The following is a 27,485-nucleotide window of genomic DNA, read 5'->3' as shown; positions in this document are numbered from 1 at the left end:
AGTAAGTTTTGTTCCAGCAGAAGTGTAAATGGCACACAGGTAGAACTTATTCATTTATTTTTTATTTTTTTTTTCTTTTGTCTTTTTGCTATTTCTTGGGCTGCTCCCACGGCATATGGAGGTTCCCAGGCTAGGGGTCTAATCGGAGCTGTAGCCACCAGCCTACGCCAGAGCCAAAGCAACGCAGGATCTGAGCCGCGTCTGCAACCTACACCACAGCTCATGGCAATGCCAGATCGTTAACCCACTGAGCAAGGGCAGGGACCGAACCTGCAACCTCATGGTTCCTAGTCAGATTCGTTAACCACTGCGCCACGACGGGAACTCTGTACTTATTCATTTAAATATGGCTTATAGGGTTAGGAAGTATTCCAAGTGAAACCATATCCATTAACTACTGCCTTTTTTCTTTAGAAACCCTAACCAAGCGAAGTACATACCAGAGCTGGCCTATCATGGATTGTACTTGATGTGCTCCCCATTTCATGGAGAAGGAGATAAGGTAAAGGAGGCAGGGCCCAACAAGGTACTGGCTGAATTGAAAGCATGCAGTCATATGATGGAGAATGCTGGAAGCAGTTGATGTGATACCATGTTAACTTACTGGTCATTCTCCTGACCTGAGGACGTTTATATAATGGAAGCATCACTGTTACTTGTTGCCTGTGGTTCATTCCAGACCTGTATCATAGTGCATGGTGACCACAGGAAGTTCTCGTTGGCTGAAGGCGCAGGGAGTGGTTCCAGTGTGAACAGGGTGGAGGAGCAGATAAGCCCCTGAACAGAGCATGGCTTTTACAGCAGCATCACCAAACTTTTCTGAGGGGGCAAGTAGACAGTCACAGAGCTCTCACATTTCCTGGCTGCCCATACTTCTGTTTGGGTTTGTGTTTCAGTGCCCAATCCTACAGGCAGGCTCCCAGTGAGCATCCATGTATGGCTTTGCCCTATGAGCTTAGAGGGCCCCATAGCTCTAGACACTGCAGTTAGGGCTTGTCAAGTGCTGACGTGTTACTAAACCTGGATCTTGGTAATGAAGCAGGAGTTTGCCCCCCACCCCCCCAAAAAAAGTGACAGACCAAGGTCCTGGGCCTCTGGTGGCTGTGATACTCCAGGGGCAGTGACGTGTGGAGAAGATGATCCTGGGCACTTGACTCTGTACATCCCTGTCCAGGCTTGGGCCCCACGGCTCACTGGCTGTGTCCTTGTGAGAGTTCTTCCACCTGAGGCCTCACTTTTCTCATCTGGACAAAGAGGACAGAAGGCTTCCCTTCCTTGTGGATTTGTTAGGAGGCCTACAGGGAAGACTGCCTCAGCACAATCCCTGCTGTCTAGAAAACATCCCCTGTTTTTAGTCATTATATCTTGTCACTTCTCTGTGTTTGAAATGCGAATGTGATAGCATTCACAGTAAAGCTTTTAATTCCGGTGCCCTTTTGAACATTTTAGAAGACGAGGCCTTTCAGGCTGCCAGGTCTCTAAGGATATAGTGTTTTCATTGTGAAAGTGTTGGCCTGGTGTTGGGAGATATTGGTTGTAGCCTGACCTTTAATGACTGACTTAGAACAGCTTACCTTGGGAGTCTTTTATTATGTATAAAGTGGAGATAATAATGCTATTGTGTATAAAATGGAAATGCCTTGCTTCATAGACTTGAGAGGTTTCAGAGTAAGCATGGTCGGATCCAATAATGCCTGCCACATGTTTGGTTTCCAGTAAATGTTTTCTTTGCTGGATAGATGAGTTAACTAGTTGGGTAAATTATGCAGGATAGTATATCAGAAGTTATTTCGTAAGCCTCAAGTGAAATATAGGTGTAGAATCCTCATCTTCTCCCTTTCTCCAAGGAGTATTCGTAGCATTCTTTGCCCTTTATAAGTTACAACTAATTCTCTGTGGAACCTAATTCCTGGGCTGGAGTTTGAGGGGCAGGCAGAGATGCTGCCTGGAATCCCTATTGTTACCTGAAGGCAACGTCTCACACAGTCTACATCTCGCACACATTGGTACCTGGTCATTGTCCAGGTAGCACATCCTTGGAGTTCAGCTAAAACCCGTGTCAACATCATTGAGCTTGAGACACTTGAAATGGTTCTGTCTGTGTCACCATCTCTGAGACCTGGGATTCTCTTCCATGTCTTAAATTGAATTTTCTTTTTCTCTTCTAGGTCATCAGATGTGTCTTCCATCAAATGCTCTATTTGATATTAATGTTGGAAGTGGGTGAAGGCTCCCATCACGCACCCCTCACCATCACTCCTACAGTCATCAATGGTAGAAACCTGGCAGTCCAGTTTATCAGGTGAAGCGCATATCTGGGACCTTTCTCTGTCTCACTCTCCCTCAGTCCTCTGAGCCCTGTCCTAACCCACATTTCTGACACCAGATGTCTGGGCTGGTTGGGGTTCAAAATAAAGCACTTGGCAGCTCACCTGCTTCATGCAGCCTTGGGTATTGTTGGCCAGATGAGGAATCTGCAGTTCATGTGCCCGCCCCAGAGATCAGCTCTGAGTCCTGAGAGTGGCCTCAGTATTGACCACTTCAAGTCTGCCCCTCCTTTTCTTTTTCTCTTTCTCTCTCCTGAGTCTCTTCCCTTTTGTTTCTTGCTACTTTTTTTTTTTTTCTTCTTTAACTTCCTTAGTGATAATGATAGACAAATTCTTTCCTCAGGAATCACTTAGCTCTACCTAGAAGGTCCCGTGTCTCAGCTTTATCAGGGAAGACACGTTTGCAATGTCATTGGCTTTTCCTCCCCTCTGTTACTGGCTATTCAGCAGCAACGTGGGAGTGGTGGGAAGGAATGGTAAAGTGCGTGTGAGAGTGTGTGGGGGGCTGGAGGAGGCACAGTACGTGATGTCACTGGAGGTGTGAGGTGTGAATGCTGAAATCGAGGTACAGGCTGCCATCTGATCCTTGAGCCAATGTTTTGTTTTGTTTTGTTTTTAACATAAGATAACTAGGATGTTTTAAGTAGAAATGTTGACTTTTAGCTCCTCATGAGCTCACACTGTCACAAATTGCATTAATGTTTCTATGATGGTACAGGTAAACTTAACATTAAAAATGGGTCAAACCTGGGCGTTATAATAGTTTCTTTGGGATCAAAGTTTGGACGTACTGTTAGAAATGCATTTCACTGAGCTTCCACAAGGTGGTACTGTGTCTCAGTCTATCATTTACCCCAAAGGGTTATATTTCAGCCTTAACATGACCTGTGTAATAGTCCAGAGATGGCTGGAGGACTGCAACCTTGCCCCTCCCAGACTGGCTCTCCCCTTGCACAGCTAGCAGACGGACTGGCCTCCTGGGGCATGGTGACTGGGGTTCTACTGTGACTTTTTGTCTCTATTCTTCATGTACTAAAACACTGCTGGCAATGTAGGGGGCGGGGGGATAGATTCTTTTTTGTAGTTTGGATTTCTAAAGTGTAGAAGTTTCTCTATTTTTGAGAACAGATTCAAGGAACATTGCTATCTTGTTGTAATTATAGATATATTTGTAACCAGTGGCTGTGTTTCTTTTTTTTAAAGTTCACTTGTGGATGAACTAAAAGAAGGTATATTCCCAGTCCTTCGTATCTTACTCCAGCACATCTGTGTCAAGGTACTGTTTGCTTTCATAAGAGTATATAAATACCTGTATATGTGTGTTCTTGGGAATATACTAGTTTTATTTAGTATATTCACTAGATGTTCCCCGTAGATACTATTCTTTGATGGGGGAGAAGAAGTTTTTATTTTGGAAAATTTCAAATGTATAAAGAAATAGAGTGATGAACACCATTTTCTGTGGTTTTATATAAGGTATGACTCCCTCAGCACATTTGTACACTGGTGAAGCAAAATTCATCATATCGTTTCAGACATAAATATTTCATGTGTCACTCTATAAAGGATAAGAATTCATTAAAAATGTAACCACAAAATATTAACACACTAAGAAATTCACAATAATTCCTTAAGATCACCCAATATTCAGTCAGTGTTCAAATTTCTATGATTCTCTCTTAAATTTGTATAATAGTTTGGACAGCTAATTCTTCACTGGAACTCTTTGGAACCAGGGGGTCCATAATCTCTTTGGAATTAGGTGCTCAATTTGTATTGCTGAGGCTAGTTTTCAAAGGGGTCTGAGACATAGAATTTGTCAGTTGTTTTTATAACGTGTCCACATTCAACATCTATCGTGGAGCCAGGTGCCCCTGCCACTCACCACCCTGTGCTTCTCCGTGTGTTTCAGTCATCCTGTGCTGGGGGTACTGGCTGCTCAGCTTCTTAGTGTCTGTATTTCAGGTAGTTGATAAATCAGAGTATCGGACCTATGCAGCTCAGTCCCTGGTCCAGCTGCTCAACAAGCTTCCTTGTGCGGAATATGCTTCTTTCATTGCCTGGTTTTACGGATGTTCACGTAATCCCAAGGTAGGCGCTACATCTGCACAAAATCTTGGCTCCTGACCTTCTAGTGACCTTCTAGTGAGAGTCCGATCTGAAGACACGGGGATGCTTTGTTTCTTCATCTCTGATGGAGATGCGTGTGGTTTTGCTTTACCAGACCTCACGCCGAGTATTCACCCTTGATGTTGCTTTGGCCCTTCTGGAGCTGCCTGAACGAGAGGTGGAAGGCACTCTGCCCCCAGAGCATCAGAAGTTCCTGAAGCATAAGTTCTTGGTGCAAGAGATCCTGTTCGCCCGGTGTGTGGACAAGGCACCGGCTGTCCGCAGCAAGGCTCTGTCCAGTTTTGCACATTGCCTGGAGTTCTCTTCCACAGCTACATCAGAGAGCGTCCTGGGGCTTCTGATTGATAGTGAGTATGGTGAGCACGGTGAGACAGAGCTTGACCCCTGCTGGTCTAGAAGTAATAGATACGGGACGGTAGGTGAAGACCCGTGGGGCCCTTTCAGTATGTTTTACTATCGAATGACTTTTTAGGCAAGCCTTTTTAAGCATTTCACATATTGATATCTTTGGACTGAGAATGTTGGCCACTGTCACTATTACCTATTACTTTGCATCCTTGGTTATTGGCTGTATCAGGCCTAATAACCAGTTTCATGCCTACCCAAGAGAACGTGAATAATTTTCAGCATTTAAAATCTGTCTTCAGACCTAATTATCTTTTGTTTTTGTTTTTATTTTTCTTTTATGGCCACACCTGTGGCATATGGAAGTTCTTGGACTTGGGGTTGAATCAGAGCTGTAGCTGAGGTGTATGCCATAGCCATGGCAACAGTGGATCCGAGCCACATCTGCAACCTGCACTGCACCTTGTGGCAATGCTGGATCCTTTAACCACTGAGTGAGGCCGGGGTCAAACCCACATCCTCCTGGAGATGATGTCAGGTCCTTAACCCAGTGAGCCACAATGGGAACTCCAGGCCTAATTATCTTGATTTTGATTTCTCTGTAAATATTTTTGTATGGATTTTGATACCATGACTTTTTTCTCCCTCTGCTTACTTTTTAGGTCCTACTATTTCAGGAATAGAGAGCAACCGTGACACCTCACTGAAAAATTCATCAGGTATTGAAATGAGTTGATATATTGTCAGATATTTAATATCTTTTTATTTAAATGTTTTTTTCTATCTCCATATTGCCTGTTTTAATACTGCATGTTTTTTCTTCATCAAAGAAATTGAAATTCATTTGAATAATGATGTAATAAATGTGTGATATACCATGCTTCTGTTACTAAAAAGTATAACAAGTTTCTACTGACTGAGCCTTTTTAAGATATATTATTTTTAAGCTTTTTCCTATCAGAAGAAGACGCTTAACCCTTCTGGAAGCTCAGAGGTGATTAATATAGACAACAGTGGTGAAACAGCTGGATCTAGCGGTAAGTCCGATTTTATCTCTCGCAGATGAGTGATAACTATTGGATTTTAGACAGCTGTAAGTAGGGCCCCAAACCTTGGAATTTTTTTCTAATTCACCCTTAAGAATTGGACAATCTTTTTTTTCCTCTTAAAAGTGGAGTTATTTCTATTTTATGTCCTTAATTGATGTCCTTGCACTACACTGTACGTAATAAAGAATAAGCTACATTTATTTAACTTGTCATGCACTGCACTCCAAAGAGAATGTCAGCAAATATTTTATCTCTTTACTGAAGTTGGTTGTTCCAAACTTGGCTTGCTGACCAGAAAGGACCAGTTACTAGGGAAGGGGCAGTAGAGATTAAATTTGTGTTTCGAGAAAAGTCATCACAGAATAGGGGAAAAGATGAACAATAATACTATAGTACCCACTGTTGTTTCTGGTTTTCATTCCTTATTACTTTTTCCATATGGCATCTTGGCTCTGATTAAACTATCCCAGAGTCCATTTTGAACACATAGTAGGGAACCATGGGTTCAAGCTTCCACTGAAAAAGACGGTTCAGAATTTAGATTAAATTTTCTCTTTACCAACAGTATGAGCCATTTTTTAATGGGTCGTATGTATCAGGTGGAGTGGTTCTGGGGTCCTTTCTCCTGTGGAATCCAGCACAGGATTCTTAACACAAGTAATGCCTGTTCTCTTTCAGTGACTTCTTGAACCCAGAATAATCTGGGATGGTGAATGTCTGTATGATTCAGGAGGGAAGAGACAAACCTGGGCTAGGTAGTGGGTAGGCCTGGAGCTGCTCTCACATTCTGCTTCTGTGGAGCTGTATGGTCTTGTGAAAGTCACTTTCCGTTTTCTGGGTTCCTCTTTCATCTATACTATGACATAGCATAATGCAGTGGAAAAAATATATTAGAAATGAGAGGCAGCCTGAATTCTCATGTCAACCCTCTTCCAAAATAGCTGCATGACCCAAGACATAGGAGTCAGCAGGTGTCCCCTCCTGATTGTCCCTTATGATGCTAATACCTTTCCTGTCTTTCACAGAGGGCTGTGAACAGGTCCATAGACTTAATGTTTATTGAAGTGGCTTTAAAAGATAAAGAGAAAAAAATGTGTGTAGGGGGTAAATTATATATTGAAATTTATTAGTTTATTCTCTAAATGTGTGTGTGGTACCTCCTAATCTGTGCTGGGCATTGCAGGTAGGGACCCTAATAAGACATGGTTCCATCTCTTAAGGAGCAGTGGGAAAGGCAAATGTATGTCTGTAAAATCGTAGTGTTGTGCGACAAGTGCCGAGGCCCATGTAAAATGCCAGGAGGATAATGGGTGACCATTGTAGCCTAAATGATAATGTTTAAATGGCTAGATATTAGCATCTATTGCTCAAATTCAGAGCAATAACTCAATACCTATAAACAGATTTCCTAAAATGGGTAAAGAAATTTAATCTGGAAAAATGTTGAATGTTTGCATTAACTCCAATCTCAACAAGTTACAGATTTACTGTCGCACAGATGCTTCTGAATGCCATCACGCTATACTGATTTAATGATGTTTCCAAATTATAAAGAGCCCCTCTTCCAATCTCATTTTTGATAAACTAAAATGACTTATATTGGCATAAATTATATATACAAAAGTGTGTATAGTTACTTCATGCCAGGCACTGTGCTAACAAGTACATTTAGTGGTGGGGTTTTTTTTTGTTTTTTTTTGAGTTATCATCCACAATTTTATGAAATTCTCCAATTTAAAGTGTAGTGAATTGAGTGTTTTTTAGTGTATTCATAAAATTCCATAATCAACTTCCAGAACATTTTCATTAGCTAAAAAACCCCATGCCCATGAATAGTTGCTCCTCATTCTCCCTGTCCACCCCCCCCACCTCTGTCTTTGTGGTCACCTATTCTGGACACTCCACTTAAGTGGAGTCCTACAATATATGACCTTTTGTGGATAGCTTCCTTCATCTAACACACATTTTCAGGGTTCATCTGTGTTATAACATGTATCAGTTCTCTATTCCTTTTTTATGGCTGAACCTAGGCCGTTGTGTGAATGGACCAGATTTCATGTGTTCAGTCTGGCAGTTCTTCAAAATGTTTGACATGGAGATACCACATGATCTAGCAGTTCACTCCTTGCACCCACAAGGAATGAAACCATATTGTACACAAAACTTGTACAAGAATATTCATAGTGCATAATTCATAGGAGCCAAAACTGGAAATAACCCAAATGTCCATTGTTTATTTCCTTATTCTGGAGGTGAAATAGTTCTTTATATATTCTGCATCCAAGTTCTTTATCAAATTATATGATTTGCATGTATCTTCTGCTCATTCTGTGAGTTACCTTTTCACTTTCTTGATGGTATTCTTTGAAACATAAAATGTTTTGATTTTGAAGTCCAACTGTCCACTCTTTTATTAGCTTTTGCTTTTGGTATTATAGCTAAGAAACCATTCCCGGAGTTCCCGTCGTGGCGCAGTGGTTAACGAATCCGACTAGGAACCATGAGGTTGCGGGTTCGGTCCCTGCCCTTGCTCAGTAGGTTAACGATCCGGCGTTGCCGTGAGCTGTGGTGTAGGTTGCAGACGCGGCTCGGATCCCGCGTTGCTGTGGCTCTGGCGTAGGCCGGTGGCTACAGCTCCGATTCAACCCCTAGCCTGGGAACCTCCATATGCCGCGGGAGCAGCCCAAGAAATAGCAAAAAAAAAGACAAAAAAAAAAAAAAAAAAAGAAACCATTCCCTAATCAGGTCATAAAGATTTACTCCTCCATTTTCTTCTAAGTATTGTATAGTTTTAGCTTTTTTGGTCTTTTTTTTGTTTGTTTGTTTGTTTGTTTGTTTGTTTTTCTTTTAAGGGCCGCACCCACAGCATATGGAGGTTCCCAGGCTAGGGGTCGAATCAGAGCTACAGCTGCTGTCCTGTGTCACAGCAGCGCAGGATCCGAACCGTGTCTGCCACCTATACCACAGCTCAAGGCAATGCTGGATCTTTAATCCACTGAGCGAGGCCAGGGATCGAACTCTCAACCTCATGGTTCCTAATCAGATTCGTTTCAGCTGCACCACAGCAGGAACTCCTGGTCTTTGTTTTGAGTTAATTTTTGTATATGGTGTGTGGTACACTTGTGAATATCAAGTTGACAGAGCACCTTTGTTTAAAGGGCTGATTCTTCGACTCTGAATGCTCTTGGCACTCTTGTCAAGACTCAGTTGACCATCACCACGTGAGCTTCTTTCTGTCCTCTATTTCTGTTCCATTATTGTTATTGTGCTGATACCACCCTGCATTGATTCCTATTGCTTTATGGTAATTTTGAGATTGGAGAGTGTGGGCTCTGCATCCTTGTGCTTACTTTTCAAGATGGTTTTGGCTATTCTGTGTCCCCTGTATTTCTATATAGATTTTAGGTTCGGCTAACAGTTTCTGCAAAAAAGCCAGCTTGGATTTTGATAGGGATTGATCTGTTAGTCAGTATGGGCAGTATTGCCATCTTAGAATTGTTAAGTTTTCCAGTCCATGAACAAATGGTGCCTTTCTCTATTTAGGTCTCCCTTAAGTTTTTTAGTTTTCACCATATAACTGTTGCTCTTTAAACTAATTCCTAAGTATTTTATTCTTTTTGATGTGATTATAGATGAAATTTCTTTTTCTTTTTTAGCTGCATGGCATGTGGGAGTTCCTGGGCCACAGCTCAAACCCACCCTGCAGTTGTGCCTTGTGCCACAGCTGTGGCAATACCATCTTTAACCTGCTGCACCACAGGAGAATTTCTGAAATTGCTTTCTTCTCCCCCCCCCTTTTTTTTGGTTATACCCATTGCACGTGGAAGTTCCTGGGCCAGGGATCTAACTCAAGCCACAGCAGCAACCTGAGCTGTTACAAGTTATAAGGCTGGATGCTTAGCATACTGCACCACAAAAGAACTCCTGACATTGCTTTTTTTCTTCTTTTTAAGGCCACACCTGCAGTATACAGAAGTTCCCGGGCTATGGATTGAATCAGAGCCTCGTCTGCAACATGGGCCACAACTCGTGGCAACGTTGGATCCTTAACCCACTGAGTGAGGCCAGGGATCGAACCTGCATCTTCATGGATACTAGTCAGATTTGTGTGTGTTTTTTTGTCTTTGGTCTCTTTAGGGCTGCACTTGCAGCATGTGGAGATTACCAGACTAGGGGTCCAGTGGGAGCTATTTGCTGGCCTACAACACGTCATAGCCACAGCAGCATGGGATCCAAGCTGCGTCTTCGACCTACACCACAGCTCATGGCAACGCTGGATCCTTACTTAACCCACTGAGCAAGGCCAGGGATCAAACCTGAGTCCTCATTGGATACTAGTCGGGTTCATTAACCACTGAGCCATGGTTGGGCACTCCACTAGTCAGATTCTTAACCGACTGAGCCACAACAGGAACTCCTGAAATTGCTTTCCTAATTTTATTTTTGAATTGATCATTGCTAGTTTTTACAACTGATTTTTTTTTTTTTTTTTCCCCACACCTTCCGCATGTGGAAGTTTCCAGGCCAGGAATTGAATCCAAGCCACAGCTATGGCAAAGCTGTATTCTTTAACTCACTGTGCTGGGCTGATAATCAAACCTGCACCTCCACAGTGACCCAAGCCACTACAGTCGGATTCTTTATTTTTATTTTTATTTTTTTTTTTCAGTCTTTCTGCTATTTCCTGGGCTGCTCCCGCGGCATATGGAGGTTCCCAGGCTAAGGGTCCAATCGGAGCTGTAGCCACCAGCCTATGCCACAGCCACAGCAACTCGGGATCTGAGCCACGTCTGCAACCTACACCACAGCTCACAGCAATGCCGGATCCTTAACCCGCTGAGCAAGGCCAGGGATCGAACCGCAACCTCATGGTTCCTAGTCGGATTTTGTTAACCACTGAGCCACAATGGGAACGCCTTCAGTCGGATTCTTAACCCACTATGCCACAGTGGGAATTCCTACAACTGATTTTTGATGATTGAGCTTGTATCTTGTGACGTTGATAAATTTGCTACTAGCTTTAAAAATTTTTGTGTGTATGTGATTCCTTCAGATTTTCTGCATATCAGATCATGTTGTTTGTGAATAGAGTTTTGTTTTTTCCAATCTGAATGCCTTTCTTTTTCTTGCCTGTTTTTCCTGGCTAGGTCCTCTAGTGGTGTTGAAAAGAAGTAGGAGAGCAGCCTTGCTTGTCTTATGTTCTTAAAGGAAAAGCTTTTGTCTTTCACCGTTGCATGTGATGTCAGCTGTGAGATTTTTTTAGGATGTTCATTATCAGTGTGAGGAAGTTTCCTTCTATTCTGAGTTTGTTGAGTATTTTTATCGTAAAAGGGTATAGGATTTTGCAGCTGTTTTTTCTGTGTCTGTGGATATGATCATGTGGCCATTGACCTTTGCTTGACAATGGCATATCACAATGAGTGATTTTTCCCATGTCCTGGGATAAATCCAAAGCATGGTGTATAATCCTTTTCATATTTTGCTAGATTTAATTTACTAATATTTTGCTGAGGATTTTATGTCTCTATTCACAAGGTATTTTGGTCTGTTTTCTTCTTGAGATAAAGTTTTGTCTGGTTTTGCACTCAGGATAATACTGGTTTCTCAGAGGGAGATGGAAAGTGAAATAGAAGAGATTCTGTTATTTGAAAGAGTTGATGAAGCATTAGTATTCATTTTTTTTTCATTGGTGTTTTTGTTAATATTTGGTAGACTTGGAGTTCCTGTTGCGGCTCAGTGGGTTAAGGACCCAACGTTGTCTCTGTGAGGATGTGGATTCAATCCCTGGCCTGACCAATCACTGTGGCTTTGGTCGAAGATGAGGTTTGGATCCAGTGCTGCTGTGGTATAGGCCAGCAGTTGCAGCTCGAATTGGACCCCAAGCCCGGGAACTTCCATATGCAGCAGGTGCTGCTGCAAAAAGAAAGACAAAAGAAAGAAGCATTTGGTAGACCTCTATGTTAAAGCCTTCTGGTCTTGGCCTTTTGTGCCTGTGTCAAAGTGTTTTGGTTACTAGTTCAATCCCTTTACTTGTTATTGTGTATTTAGTCTGTTTTGTGAGGTCAGTTTCCCTGGTTTGTATCTTTGTAGAAATTTCATCTAGATTCCTTAATCTGTTAAGATAAAATGGTTCATAGTGTTCCTAATCTTTTTCTGTCTGTAAAGTAGGCAGTAATGTTCCCTTGTTCATTCCTGATTTTAGCAATTTGAATCTTCTCCTATTTTTTTGGTCTAGCAAAATGTAAATTTTTTTGCTCTTTTTCAACAAACCTACTTTGATTTCATTAATTTTTCTCTATTGTTTTCTCATGTTCTGTTTCATTTTTTAATGTTCTTGTGTACTTCGGCTGTTGTGAAGTGCTGTTTGGGGTCCCTAAGCTTCCTTCAGCAGGTTCTTGAAGTTAATACAGTTTTTTTGTTTGTTTGTCTTTTGTTTGTTTTTTGTCTTTTTGCCTTTTCTATGGCCACTCCCACAGCATATGGAAGTTGCCAGGCTAGGGTTCTAATCAGAGCTGTAGCCAATGGCCTACGCCAGAGCCACAGCAACGAGGGATCCAAGCCGCGTCTGTGACCTACACCACAGCTCATGGCAACACCAGATCCTTAACCCACTGAGGAAGGCCAGGGATCAAACCCACAACCTCATGGTTCCTAGTCGGATTCATTAACCACTGCTCCACGATAGGGACCCCCAGTACAGTTTTCATAGTAATATCAAGACATCATTTACCTCCTGTCCTCTGATTTTCTCACAAGTATAATTTGGAGTTTTGCACAGGTCCCAGCAAAAGCAGATACAAGCATAGATGAGGATCCAGCTGTCTTTTATTAAGCCAGACATTAAAGAATTTGCAAAAATGTTATTCAGTTAATCAGTGCCATTCTTTTTACTACATTATTAAAATTTTGGAAAGTCGTTGTGTTTCAATTTAAAAAATACTCCGTTTATAAGTTATATGCCTTGATGTTTTAATTTTTTTTTTTTTGGTCTTTTTAGGGCTGTCCCCACAGCATATAGACGTTCCCAGGCTAGGGGTCAAACTGGAACTGCAGCTGCTGGCCTATGCCACAGCCATAGCAATGCTGGACCCAAGCTGCATCTATGACCCATAGCACAGCTCACAGCAACACGGGATCCTCAATCCACTGAGTGGGGCCAGAGATCAAACCTGTGTCCTAATGGATACTAGTTGGGTTTGTTACTGCTGAGCCACACTGGGAACTCCTAAAATATTATTAAATCTTTTTACAATTCTCATTTTAAAATTCTAATTCATATTAAAAGATAGAATCCACATTAAAAAAGCTCATAGGAGTCTTCAGTAACTTCTAATAATGTCAAGGAAATGTTGATTGAAAGGTTTTAAAGCTAGGGTTATGTATTATCTTATGTAGTCTTTAAAAACATGATAGTTCAGATATTCTCATTTATAGTAAGCAAAATAGAAGATTAAATAATTCGTTCAAAATGTCAGACCTAATCTGGATTTAAAACTGTGTTTTCGGATTTCTATTGTGGCTCAGCGGGTTAAATAAGGATCTAGCATTGTCACTACTTTAGTTCAGGTCAATGCTGTGGTTTGGGTTTGACCCCTGTCCTGGAAACTTCTGCATGCCACAGGCATACCGGGGGGGGGGGGAGGACTAAAAATTTTCCAGAATTTATGCTCTTTTAAAATACTACTACTCTGCCTCTTGTATTATTGTGAATAGATAATTATTTGAATTTTCCTCTCCTATGTCGTTTCATGCTGATTTCCTGGGATTTAATATGAACTAGTAAGATGGGATTGTGTGGTGAGATGCCATGTGGTGTTTCTCAGGCTATAGTGACTCTTTGGTATTTCTTCAACAGAGATGTGTCTCATGACAATGCTGAAGAGCAGGATGGGGGATGAGAAGGCCAATGTCAGGAAGTCTGCACTCCAGGTGTGAGGTTTTCTGGACATCCTTTTTGTGTACTCTTTTTAAACATTGACTTTTTGTATGTACTCTTTTTAAGCATTAGCTTTTTTGTGTGTACTCTTTTTAAGCATTAACAAGTTGAAAGTACAGGAAAATATTTTAAGTAGCCTCCAGCCATATTCATTACTTTTCACTCAATGTTAGTTCACCTTGTTCCTATTAAATATAAATTATGTAGGAACTGAAGGATCATTTGCTCTTAAGCTTTCCTACTGGGTTGCTGGCATTTTAGGAATCACAATTTTAAATCCTTGATTTCTTTCTTCAGAGTAAGGATGCTTAACCTGGAACCTTAGATGGATTATGATAGTGTTCATGAAACCCCCGAGGATTGTTTCTAAGTACTTGTTTATACAAAATGTATTCTAAATTTTCTCTAGAGAGAGGGCTTAACTTTCTTTAGATTCTGAAAGGTGGGAGGTTCCTGGGAAGAGGGGTGGATCTGTGACCTCAGAAATGATAAGAATCACAAATGGAAGTGTTTTTGTCTACAGTTTGTCATTTTGTATTTACATGATACCCAAGTCATCCCTTCATGTGGAATATGTACCTTTTAGGTCTTAGTGAGCGTTCTGAAACACTGTGATGTCTCTGGTTTGAAAGAAGAGCTGTCCATCCTGCAGGACCACTGTCGGGACATCGCCTTATCTGTCCGGAAACAGGCCTTGCAGTCTCTCACTGAGCTTCTTGTGGTGAGACACAGCCACTGTGTGTCTGATGCTGGTATCCTACCTTACAAATAATAATAATCCAGCTTAATGATGACCTGTCACTAAATATTAAGCACCTGTTAGAAACTCTCCCAAGTCCACTGTAGAACTCTACAGTGTAAGAGGAAGGAGTCTTTCAACTCCCTCTGCTAGAAAACAGTGTTCTCTTGACTTCGGCTTTAATCTCACATTTAATTTGAATGAATTTACAAAATTTTTAAATTTGGTTAAGCCAAAGGCCTAGGTTAATTTTTGTCCATTAAAACCTGTATAGGTAATAATGCCAAAAGAGCAGCTCCATTAATCCTATGTTTAATTTAATTCTGCTGAATAATTAGTTCTGGAAGAATTTTTAAAAATGTTTTTCACTTGGAGCTCCCATTGTGCAGCAGGATCAGTGGTGTCTTAGGAGCCACTGGGATGCAGGTTCCATCCCCAGCCCAGCACAGTGGGTTAGGGATCCAGCGCTGCCATAGCTGTGGCTTGGGCTGCATCTGATCCCTGGCCCAGGAGCTCCACATGCCTCGGAGCAGCCAAAGATGACCCTCCCCCCCAAAAAAAAATGTTTTTTTTTTCCTTTATTTCACAACAGAAGGCATTAAGTAATGCATGTGTAGATTTTCTCTTGTCAGCATCTATTCTAATTACTCCTTGGAATAAATTTGCTCTTGATCTTGAATTATGAAAAAGTGCTAATTCATTACAAATAAGATAATCACTTTATAAGTCTAAAATGTCAATATGGACTTGATTTACAATAACTTGAACTTGACCTTCATATATATATATTTGCCATGTTGATCTTTATTCTCTACTTTCTGTTTTATTTGTAATCATGTGTGCAACACTTGTACATCCTAAAACATTGATCACAGATTCCCTAATTTGTGTTCAGACTTCTGGTGGCTTAGACATCTTTATGACTTTGTAACTTTTGACTCCTTAGGCCCAGCCTAGGTGTGTCCAGATACAGAAGGCCTGGCTGTGGGGGGTCATCCCGGCTGTGATGGACTCTGAGCGTACTGTGCAGGACAAGGCCCTGGAGTGTCTGGACCAGCTTCTGCTGCAGAACATCCAGCATCACAGTCAGTTCCATCATGAGGACGACAGCCAGGTGCTCACCTGGGCGCTACTGTCACTGCTGAGCACAGAGAGCCAGGAGCTAGGGTATGTTCCTGTAACTCATTGTCCTTATGGGGGGACTTTTATTATAGAATTTATTATAGAATTGTGTTGGTCTTGGAAAATCAGCTCTTCAAATTGTTGAGTGTATGAAGACTCAATCTTGGTCTTTTTTCCTGACCTAGTTCATTTGTATCTTTTAGCGTTTTTGTGGTGACAGGTTTTGTGAAGCTTTCCTTTGCTTTTCTCTAAGTGTCTTCCAGTTTCAGATTGATATCCTAAATCATCTTTCTGTTTCTGACAAGTTAGACTTTTTTGACATTTTATTGGATTAGTTGACTTAATCACCCTGCAGCATTTTTTTCCATTTGATAACATTTGTTGGGCAGTCACTGCACAGTGAGCACTTGCACTGATCAATCTGAATTTCCACAGCAGTGATCTTACAGATGGTTTTTGTTAGTGCTACCGTAACTGCCTTGTCCTTTCCTTTTTTTTTTTTTTTTCCTTCATCATACAAGAAACACCTCCCTCCTTGTTTACATGTAGTTATGGAGGAATCATCACCAACGGAAAGACTAATATATTTAGTGCCATCATAGGTAGCAGTAGATAATAGTAGATTCAGTATATGGTCTGTGGCCCTGGCAAATCAGTACATCTCTCTAGGTCTTTGTTTTCTCATTTGTAAGAAGAGCTGTTTAGACTACACAATCTCTTAAGGTCCCTTTTGCTGTTAAAGGTTGCTCAGCCTGGGAGAGACCTTCACTCTTCCTTCCAGTCATTCTCCTTCCCTTCTTAAGGGGAACCACTGATTTTACCACCTTATGTGAGTTTTCTCCACTCTTCATGTAAATGGAATTATGTGAATATGTATTCTTTGTGTTTCTGACTCCTTCCACTCAAAGGAGTACAAGATTCATTCAAGTTATTGTGTGCAGCATTCACTTCCATTGCTGCCTGTGTGTGTGTATAACATATATGAATAAGCCACAATTTATTTATCCAGTTTACTGTTGTAGGTAATAGGTCTTTTCCAGCTTTTTGTTATTAGGTATAATGCTGTTATGAATATTCCTATGTGAATCTTTTGGTATATATTTTTATTGGTTATATACCTAGGAACAGTTCTGTTGAACATGCTTTTATTTACCTTTAATAGTTACTGCTAGACAGTTTTCTAGAGTGCTGAATACCAAGTTACACTTCCTCCCAGCATTTTTCCCAGTTTTTTTTCCAGTAGCTCTATATCTTGGCCAGCATTTTGGTGTTGGTTGTTTTATCCATTTTGGTGGATAAACACTGGTATTTTATGGGGTTTTATTTTTAAAATTTTTTGTGTTTTAATATTTTTATTAAAGTATCATGCCAATTTCTGCTATACAGCAAAGTGACCCAGTCATATATATATTTATTATAAATTCCTGTGCATATGTATATGTATATATATGACTGTGTTATGTTACCTTCCATCATGGTCCATCCCAAGAGACATGGTCCATCCCTGTGCTATTCAGTAAGATTTCGTTATTAATGATGGCCATTCTGAGTGGTGTAATGTGGGACCTCATTGTAGTTTTAATGTGCATTTCTCTAATAATTAGTGATGTTGAGCATTTTTTCATGTGCCTACTGGCCATCCATGTGTCTCCTTTGGAGAATATCTATTTAGGTCTTCCGTCCTTTTTCCAATTGGGTTTTTTTGTTGACTTCTGTGAGCTGTTTGTATATTTTAGAGGTTAAGGTCTTGTTGATTAAATTGTTTATGTCAGAGAATGTTTTGCCTAGGTTCTTTTCTAGGAGATTATGGTGCTTGTCTTAAGTCTTTAAGCCATTTTGAGTTTATTTTTGTGCATTGCGTGAGGGTGTGTTCTAGTTTCATTGATTTACATGCAGCTGTCCAGTTTTGCCAACACCACTTGCTTGAAGAGACTTTTTCCCATTTTATATTTTTACCTCCTTTGTTGAAGATTAATTGACCATAGGTTCCTGGGTTTATTCTTGGGCTATTCTATTCCACTGATCCATATGTTCATTTTTGTACCAGTACCAAGTCTTAATGACTTTAGCTTTGCAATATTGTCTGAAGTCTGGGAGAGTTATTATGCATCCTGCTTAGTTTTTGTTCCAAAGGATTGCTTTGACAATTCTGGGTGTTTTATAGTTCCATATAACTTTTTGGATTGTTTGTTCTAGTTCTGTGAAAAATGTCATGGGTAATATGATAGCAATCTCATTCCATCTGTAGATTGCTTTGGGTAGTGTGGCCACTTTAACCAAGAATTAACAAACTTAATTCTTCCAATCTGGGAGCATGTGATATCTTTACATTTATTTGAATCCTCTTTAATTTCTTTGATTACTGTTTTATAGTTCTCAGCATATAAGTCTTTCACTTCCTTGGTCAGGTTTATTCCTGGGTATTTAATTTTTGGGGGTGTGATTTTTTTCTTTTTCTTTTCTTTTTTTCTTTTTTTTTTTTTTTTTTTTTTTTTTTTTTTTTGTCTTTTATTCTTTTAGGGCCACCCTTGTGGCATATGGAGGTTCCCAGGCTGGGGGTCTAATCGGGGCTGTTGCTGCCAGCCACAGCCACACCAGATCCGAGCCTCATCTGCAATCTATACCACAGCTCACGGCAACACTGGATCTTTAACCCACTGAGCGAGGCCAGGGATCAAACCCGCAACCTCATCGTTCGTAGTTGGATTTGTTTCTGCTGTGCCATAACAGGAACGCCAGAATTTAAGAGTTGTTTTTTTTTTTTTTTTTAAATGCATGTATTCTTTTCCTTTTTTCTTTTTATGGCCCCATATGCATTGTATGGAAATTCCTGGGCCAGGGGTCGAATTGGAGCTGTAGCTGTGGCCTTTGCCATAGCCATGGCAACACTGTATCCCAGCTGCCTCTGCGACCTACACCACAGCTTAATGTCAATGCCAGGTCCTTAACCCACTGAGCCAGAACAGGAACTCCTCTTTTCTAATATTTCATTGATAGTATACAGAAATGTAACCAATTTCTGAATGTTAATCTTGTATCCTGCTACTTTGCTGAATTCATTGATCAGATTGAGAACTTTTTGTGTGGAGTCCTTAGGGTTTTCTATATTTAGTACCATGTCATCTACATGTGGTAACAATTTTACCTCTTCTCTTCCAATTTGGATACCTTTTCTATTTTTGTCTGATTGCTGTGGCTAGGACTTCCAATACTATGTTGAATAGAAGTGGTGAGAGTGGGCATCCTTGTCTTGTTCCAGATTTAAACAGGAAGGCTTGCAGCTTTTCTCTGTTGAGTATTATATTGCCTGTGGGTTTGTCATAAATGGCTTTTATATTATGTTGAGATATGTTCTTTGTTCCTTCTGTAGCCATTTTGATAAGATCTTTTTTTAAATCATGAATGGATGTTGAATTTTGTCAAATGCTTTCTCTTATTCTGTTGAGATGGTCATGTGGTTTTCAACTTTTCTTTTGTTAATGTGGTATATTGCTTTGATTTGTATATCTTGAACTTGAGGTGACTCCTACTTGCTTATGGTGTATGATCTTTTTTTATGTGTTGTTGGATTCAGTTGGCTAAAATTTTGTTGAGAATTTTTCATCTATATTCATCAAAGATATTGGGCTATAATTTTATTTTTTTGGTAGTATCTTTGTCTGGTTTTGGTATTAAGGTGATGGTGACTTCATAGAATGCTTTTGGGAGTGTTCCTTATTACATCTTCAGTTTCATTTTTGTGATCAGCCTGTTCAAATTATCTGTGTATTCTTGATTCAATTTTGGTGGACTTTATGTCTCTAGAAAGTTATGCTTTTTTTCTAGATTGTCAAATTTGTTTTCACATAATTGTTTATAGTATTGTCTTATGGTTTTTTGTATTGCTACAATATCCATTGAGATTCCCCCTTTTTCATTTTGTTTTGTTGTTTTGGATTCTTCTCTCAATAAGTCTGGCCAGATGTTTGTCAATTTTGTTTACTCTTTCAAAGAACCAGCTCTTGGTTTTATTGATTTTTTTTCTATTCTTTTAATCTCTCCAAGATTTCCTTCTTCTGACTTTAATTTTTGTTTATTCTTTTTCTAATTCTTTTTAGGTGGTAGGTTAGAGTGTTGATTTGGGATTTTTTCTTGTTTTGGGGGGAGAAAGGCTTGTATATGAACTTCCCCTCTAAGAACTGCTTTCTTGGCATCCTATAGATTTTTGTATGCTTGTGTTTTTATTGTTGTTTGTCTCAAGGTATTTTTTAATTTGCTTTTTGATTTTTCTTATTGACCCATTGGTTTGTTAGTAGCATGTTGTTTAGTTTCCATGTAGTCAGTTTTTTTCTCATTTCTTTCCATGTGGTTAATTTCTTGTTTCATCCCATTGTGGTCAGAGAAGATGGTTGAAATAATTTCTTTACTCTTTGTTGAGGTTAATTTTGTGCCCCAGTATGTGGTCAATCCTAGAGAATGTTCCAGGTGCACTTGAATGTATATTCTGGGTTTTTTTGGATGTAGTGTCCAAAAATAATTGTTCAAAATATCAATTAGGTCTAATTGTTCTGTGTCATTTAGGATCTCTGATGCCTTATTGATTTTCCTTCTAGGGATTCTGTTAAAGTCCCTACTAGTGTTGTCTTCCCATCAATTTCTCCTTTTTGTCTGTTAGTATTTGTTTTATGTATTTGGGAGCTCTTACATTAGGGGCATATATATTGATTAATGTAATATCCTCTTCTCGAATTGATCCTTTTATCATTAAATAGTTCCCCCCTTTATCCTTATGGCTTTTGTTTTAAAGTATATTTTATTTGAGTATTGTGACTCCCACTTTCCTTTCATTTCCATTCACATGAAATATTTTTCCATTTTCTCACTTTGGATCTGGGTATGTCCTTTGCTCTAAGGTGAATCTCTTGTAGGCAGCATATCATAGGCTCTTCTTTTTTTTTTTTTAATTCATTCTGCCACTCTGTCTTTTGATTGAATTCAGTCCATTGACATTTAAGGTAATAATTGATAAATATCTATTTATTGCCATTTTGATCTTTGTTTTCCAGTTGATTCTATGTCCCTTTTTTTTTCCTTTAGTTGGATTGATTTCCTTTTATTTTATGCTTGTGTCCTCTTCTTGGTTTTGTGAATGTATTATTTTTTGAGTTGTGGTTGCCCTTTATTTCCAGTATTTAACACCTTCCATATCTACTTCCTTTAGACTGATGGTCATAGAGGCGCAAACACATTCTTAAAAAACTCTGGATTTTCTTATTCTCCTTCCCTACATTTTGTGATTTTGATGTCCTTTTTTACACCTTCATGTTTATCCTTTTGATGTTCCTTGTTTATCACCTTCACAAATAGTTTTTTTGTTTGTTTGTTTTGATCTGTAGACTGGCTTATTTAAGTGATTACTTTCAAATTGCAATTTCTTCCATTCTTTATCTTACTTCTTTCCTGTTTAGAGGAAATCTTTCAATATTTCTTTTAAAATGGTTTAGTATTGCTGTATTTCAGCTTTTGTTTGTCTGAAAAATTCTTTATTTCTCCTTCTGTTTTAAATGATGATCTTGCTGGGTAGAGTATTCTAGGTTGCATATTTTTCCCTTTTAGAACTTTGAATATTATCTTGCCACTCTCTTCTGGCCTGTAGCGTTTCTATAGAGAAATCAGCTGATAGCCTTATTGAGGGGGATCCCTTATAATTAACTCTGTTTTTTTCTTGCTGCCTTTAGAATCCTCTCTTTTAACTTTTGCCATTTTTATTATAATATGTCTTGGTTAGGGTCTGTTTTTTTTCACCTTGTTTGGGGCCTTTTTTGCTTCCTATTTCTGGATATCTGTTTCCTTTAGATTTGGAAAATTTTTCTGCCATGATTTCTTCAAATATATTTTTATCCCTTATTCTTCTCCTTCTGAAATCCCTATTTGTAGATTGGCACATATTATGGCACATATTGGCATATATTATCTCATAGATGTCTTATGTTGCTTTCTTTTTTCTTTTTTTTTTTTTTTTTCCCAGTTTGGTTTTCTGTCTGCTGTCCTAATTGGGTGATTTCCATTATTCTGTCTTCCAAGGCAGTTATTCATTCCTCTGCTTTATTCATTCTGCTGTTCAATGCCTTTAACTCAGCTTTCTTCCCCGCAAATGAATTTTCAAATTTTTCTTGGCACCTGGTTATAGTTTCTAGTTCCTTCTTAAAATAATCTGCATTACTCTTGATATCTGTCCTTAATTCCTTCAGTATTTTCATTACCTCCTTTTTGAACTCAGTATCTTGTTAAATTGCAGAGGTCTGTTTCATTGTTTGCTCCTTCAAAGGAACTCTCCTGTTCTTTTAACTAGTTATGGTTCCTGTGCTTTTTCATTTTGCTTATATTTTCCTTATTCTGTGAGTTTAGGGAAAACAGTTATTTACTGTAGTCTTGGAGGGCTATATATATATATATATATATATATATATATATATGCAGAAGTGTCCCTGAGTAGCTTATGAGGACTTAACTATTTTGGGTGGGTGGGGTGTGAAGGCTGCTTTTGGTTTGGATGCTTGCTCTCTCTTTCCACAGTGTGTGCAGGCCATTATCCCATTGACAAGGGGGTGTGCAGGTATACAGCCTGCACATGCTTCCAGAAAGGTGGGGACAATGGGCAGGGCCTGTAGCCAGTGCCTGGTTGCCAGGCCCTGGCATTGGCAAGGACCCACAGGGCGGTGGTGCAGGCTTTTCCTGGTTGCAGGGCCTTGGGCAGTGACAGTGAACTTCAGGGAGGTGGGAGCAGTACCCAGCGCCTTTAACAGCAACAACAGTAGGGCATGTGTGTTCCATGAGGGTGAGGGTTCGATCCCTAACATTGCCCAGTGGGTTAAGTATCCGGCATTGCCATGAGCTGTGGTATACGTCGTAGATGCAGCTTCGATCCTGAGTTGCTTTGGCATTGGACATGGCTGCAGCTCTGATTTGACCTCTAGCCTGGGAACTTCCAAATGCCACACATGCGGCACTTTGGGGGGAAAAAAGTTGGGGAGTTCCCGCTGTGGCTCAGCAGTAATGAATCCAACTAGTATCCATGAGGATGCATGTTCAGTCCTTGGCTTTGCTCAGTGGGTTAAGGATCCGGTGTTGCCATGGTCTGTGATGTAGGTTGCAGACATGGCTCGGATCCCAGGTTGCTGTGTCAATGGTATAGGTGAGCAGCTACAGCTCCAATTTGACCACTGGCCCAGGAACTTCCATATGCTATGGGTGTGGCCCTAAAAAGACCAAAAAAAAATTTTTTTTGGCCACAGCCATGGTATATAGAAGTTCCTGGGCCAGGGATCAAACTAGCGCCACAACAGTGACAATGCCAGGTCCTTAACCTCTAAGGCCACCAGGGAACTCCTGTGGTGGTTTTAATTTGCATTGTCATGTTGACTAAAGTGATTGAGCTTCTTTTCACAGATGGATTCACATTTAGATATCACATTGTGAACTACTGGCTCAGGGCTCTTGCCATTTTTTTTTTAAGTCGTCACTCTTTTTCTTATTCATCTGTAAGTGTTCATTATATATTCTGTGTATAAGTGTTGCTGTATGTATTGCAAATATCTCTCCCACCCCAAGATTTGCCTCTTTACTGTCTTCATGGTGTCTTTTGATGAGTTCAGCTTGTCAGTGGTTGTTTGTTTTTGTTTTTTTAGGGCCGTACATGTGGAATATGGAAGTTGCCAGGCTAGGGGTCAAATCGGAGCTACAGCTACTGGCTATGCTGCAGCCACAGCAGTGTGGGATCTGAGCCACACCTGTGACCTATACCACAGCTCACAGCAACACCAGATCCTTAAACCACTAAACAAGGCCAGGGATAGAACCTAAGTCCTCACAGATACTAGTGAGATTCGTTACCGCTGAGCCATGAGGGAACTTGCGGTTAATGCATTTTTAAAGAAATCTTTTCCTACCTCAGGATTATGTAGATATTTTCCCATATAATCTCCTTAAGTTTGCTTTTTTTTTCTTTTCCCTAGTTAGTCTTTAACTTACCTGCAGTTAAGTTGCATCATAGTTTCCTTCATTGGCTCTGTTTTCATTTTAAGAGAAGAAAACATGCACACATGTTTGAAATCAGAAGGAAAGGGAACCAATACATAGAAAATATTGAGGATGACTGAAAGGGATAGAGTTTCTGAAAAAGAGCAAGATATGAAAGGATGTACTTTACAAAGTAGGAGGAGAGAGCTCCAGAAATAAAAGGGAGCAACAGAACAGGGAGAGAAAAGTCCAAAAAGAGTACATAATGTTAGCACTAGAACTTTCAGCCTTTCTCTTCTCTGTGAGGTGATGCTCAGTGTTTGCCCAGCACATGTTCACAGCAGCATGATCCACAACAGCCAGGAGGTGTCTGTGCACTGGTGAATAGATAAATAAGATGTAGTCTCCACACACAGGGAAATGGTATACTCAGCCTTAAGTAATAAAATTTTGACAGGTGCTTACAGCATGGATGAACCTTGAAAATGTGGTAAGTGAGATAAGCCAGACACAAAAGGACAAATGTTGCACGGTTCCACTTATGAGAGGTCCCTCGAATAGTCAGATTCTGGGAATTAGAAAGTAGAACGTGCTTCCCAGGGATGATGGTGAGGTACCGCCTAAGGGGTACAGAGTCTCAGTGTGGGGTGATGAAAAATTCTGGAGGTGGATGCTAACACAGCAGTGTGACTGTGCTTAATGCCACTGATCTCTGTACTTTAAAATGGTTAAAAAAGATGTTATATGTATATTTACCACAGTTTAGAAAACGATGTATTTGCCAAAGCTAAGAAAGAGAAGGTAGAATTCAGGGCAGCACTTCTCAGAGTGTGATGAATTCATGAGCTCCTGGCTGTCTTGTTGACAAAACACATACACAATGGAAGAGCTATGTGTGTTTTACTAGGGGCTTACTGAGGGCTATAGCCCAGGAGACAGCCTCTTAGCAGCTCTGAGGACCTGCTCCAAGAAGTGGATGAGGAGATCAGTATAAGTGTGATTTTGTGAAGTGAGTTCGTGCAGTCAAGCACATGTTCTGGCAGAGGCTTGCTGCTAGTCCTGAGGAGCAGACGTCTCCATTAATGATTTTAGTGCTTTTCTAGGTATGAGAAAATAAATTAGGCTTATAGAGTCTGAAAATATCCGATGGCCAGTTTTCCCAGAGCACAGAGAGCCTCATTCCTGGTCTCAGCCCTGAACTCCTTTCAGGGTGTGTTGAAGGTCAGGGGCTGCTGTGGCTAGTGACTTCATCCTTGTGGAAGCAGACGGCAAGCTGCAATTTTTAGTTGGCAGTCTTTATCATAATATTTAGGTGTCATGTGCCGTTGTCACTTTCACTCTGTCACAGTGCTAGAGTTTCCAGAAGCCACATGGTGATATTGAAGCAAAATTAATGCAGAAGCAGATATAGGAATGCACATGTCTTCTGTTTAAGCCAGGCCGCAAAGAGATTTGCAAAAGTATAAAGTAGTGTCGTTCTTCTCACCAGCTTTATTTTGTTTTGAGAAAAATATGGGGGTGTTTTGGTAAAGCAGTGCATTGTTTATGTTCACATGGGATTGCCTTGTTATTTTTAGACAAATTAATAGATAAATATTTTTAAATTCTTTGTTTTTAACTTCTAGTATGGCAATATTGAGAGGCATAAACCACATGAACAAAAGCTCTTTGAGGTGGTCGGTAATTTTTAAGAGTTTAAAAGGGCTCTGCACAGAAAAAGTAGGAGAGCCCCTGAAGAAGAAAATCAACTTTCAAAAAGATTGTCAAGGACAGTAAGGGCTAGTAGAATAGAGCTCTGTAAACATAAACAAAATCTTGTGATTAGTTTTTTAACAAACAGGAAGTAACTAGAATACCAAGAATCTTCAGGATGAGAGACTGTACAGAACAGATGACTTTTGAGTTTGAACCTTGGAAGTTAACAAGAGGGTAGGATCATGGAGACACAGCTGGTGCAGGGCCACAGGCTCACGAGCAGTGTTTGCTGCTGGAGCCCCTGGAGGTATCACAGATTCGCTGTGCTTATGACTAGAGTCTGAGGACACAGGCCATTGTTGAATGACTTGAGTTGAAGACGAGGAGGGCCAGATCCAGGGGAGGGCAGCGGGCTGAGGAGGAGCTGTCTGGAGGTGGGGGAGCTGGGAAGGAGGAGGATGGGCTTTGAGGGCTAAGGAGCTAAGGACGTCCTGTTCTTCCTCCTCTCAGGTGCCCACAGAGGCCAGTGGGAGAGGAATTTTGGCAGCAAGGAGGGAGTGGATGGGGTGGTTTGGGTTTTGGGGGTTCTTTTTTAACCTTTTTTCTTCTTCTTTTTTTTTTTTTTTTTAAGCTTAGGGTGGTTTGCTATTGATGTGTCAGGACCTAAGTCATCCCCGGGGGGGTGGTGGGAAGAGTTGAGATTAGCCAGGCAGCCCTCTGGTGAGGGTCTCCAGGCAGGAAATGGGAGCACAAAGACTTAGAGGCCTGGCGGCTTCAGGAATTCTGACTAAAAGGGCTGGTGGAGGGGGTTGCTGTTGGAGGACGTATAGAAAGCGGAGATAGGTCAGGTCAGGGGATGGAGTCCCATTTTAAATGTGTGCTTGCAATGCTTCTAGTGACGAAGTACGTTATCACCAGAGTTAGTTTGTAGATGAGAGAAGAGGACAAAGAACAGATCTTTCAAAATCCGCAGCTAGCGTGATTAGAAGGAAAGGATTTAGTGAAAGGGGTCAAACAAGTAGACTAGGGTATAAGAGAGAAAGAGGTCAGTTTGGTCCAGCAGGGGTCCCTGAAATGGGCACTGAAGGGGTGCCCTGGTTTGATGCTAGGAGAGAGGTGAGCAGTGTTTTCCAGGAAAACCAGGTGGTGTTGGCTGAATCACGTTCTGACCTGATGGGGCATCCTCTGCTTGTGACCAGCAATGGAGCTGATTGACGGTCCAGTTGAGAGGTTTCAGGGCTGCTCAGCCAATGTGGAGGGTGTGAGTGGTCAGAGAGGAGCCAAATTTGAGATTTCAAAACTGGAAGTTCAGGAGTTCCCATCATGGCACAGCAGAAACAAATCCAACTAGGAACCATGAGGTTGAGGGTTCAATCCCTGGCCTCACTCAGTGGATTAAGGATCCAGCGTTGCTATGAGCTATGATGTAGGTCTCAGTCTTGGCTCTGGTCCTCCATTGCTGTGGCATTGGCTGGTGGCTACAGCTCTGATTAGACCCCTAACCTGGGAACCTCCGCATGTGGCAGGTAAAAGCAAAAACAAACAAACAAAAAAACCTGGAAGTTCAGAAGATGTTTTTTCCTATATCGCTGGCTTCCTGTAGTAAATATCACTTAATACTCTGTGTGAATCTTGTTGGTAAGTTATTAAAAATTGTTGATTACTTGTTTTTGGACAGCAGTCAGATGTAAATTGTTAGTCATTTGCAGTGAAACTCTTGACATACATGGATAGATTTTTAACCAAAAGCTAATTTATTAATAAAACCATTTATATGCATATGCTTATCATGTGTAGATGTGTTTATTTCCTTATAGTTGTCTTCTGCATGCTTTGAGAAGTCTTTTTCTTTTTTCTTTTAATGAAAAAGTCTTGCTAATCTGTGTGTGTGTGTTCTAGTAGTTGAATAAAAATATTTGGGGTAGGAGTGTATTTTTCTTCTCACTTAAATATATAATATTGCATTTATCTCATGAGTCTTATCATTCAGTGCTATGGGAAAAAGTAAAATAAATGGTTTAAAAATAGCAAGACATAGCACAAACACTTTACTACATCAAAAGCATTTTGTTTTAGAAAAGTTTGAAATATGTATTTCTGAATGGTATCAGCAGGTCCTAGCAAAGTTTAGCTCGTTTAATATC

The 27,485-nt window shown here is 40.4% G+C and overlaps 1 protein-coding gene across 3 annotated transcripts in view; it reads left to right on the top strand.

Moving 5' to 3' along the window:
- The window catches only part of NCAPD3 (non-SMC condensin II complex subunit D3), a 73,492-nt gene that overhangs the window by 15,476 nt on the left and 30,531 nt on the right, over positions 1–27,485 (top strand). For 2 of the 3 annotated variants that reach the window (XM_021063170.1, XM_021063172.1), the window contains 10 exons: positions 415–502; positions 2,169–2,302; positions 3,531–3,603; positions 4,293–4,418; positions 4,552–4,813; positions 5,465–5,521; positions 5,750–5,839; positions 13,707–13,780; positions 14,374–14,508; positions 15,473–15,693. In XM_021063170.1, the coding sequence (XP_020918829.1) occupies positions 415–502; positions 2,169–2,302; positions 3,531–3,603; positions 4,293–4,418; positions 4,552–4,813; positions 5,465–5,521; positions 5,750–5,839; positions 13,707–13,780; positions 14,374–14,508; positions 15,473–15,693 (1,260 nt within the window). The remainder of the gene's footprint in view (positions 1–414; positions 503–2,168; positions 2,303–3,530; positions 3,604–4,292; positions 4,419–4,551; positions 4,814–5,464; positions 5,522–5,749; positions 5,840–13,706; positions 13,781–14,373; positions 14,509–15,472; positions 15,694–27,485) is intronic. The other variant, XM_021063171.1, reaches the window with a different exon arrangement.

This window comes from Sus scrofa, chromosome 9 (genome assembly GCF_000003025.6).
Source record: "Sus scrofa isolate TJ Tabasco breed Duroc chromosome 9, Sscrofa11.1, whole genome shotgun sequence".
Lineage (NCBI taxonomy): Eukaryota > Metazoa > Chordata > Mammalia > Artiodactyla > Suidae > Sus > Sus scrofa.
This window is presented reverse-complemented; position numbering and strand designations above follow the sequence as displayed.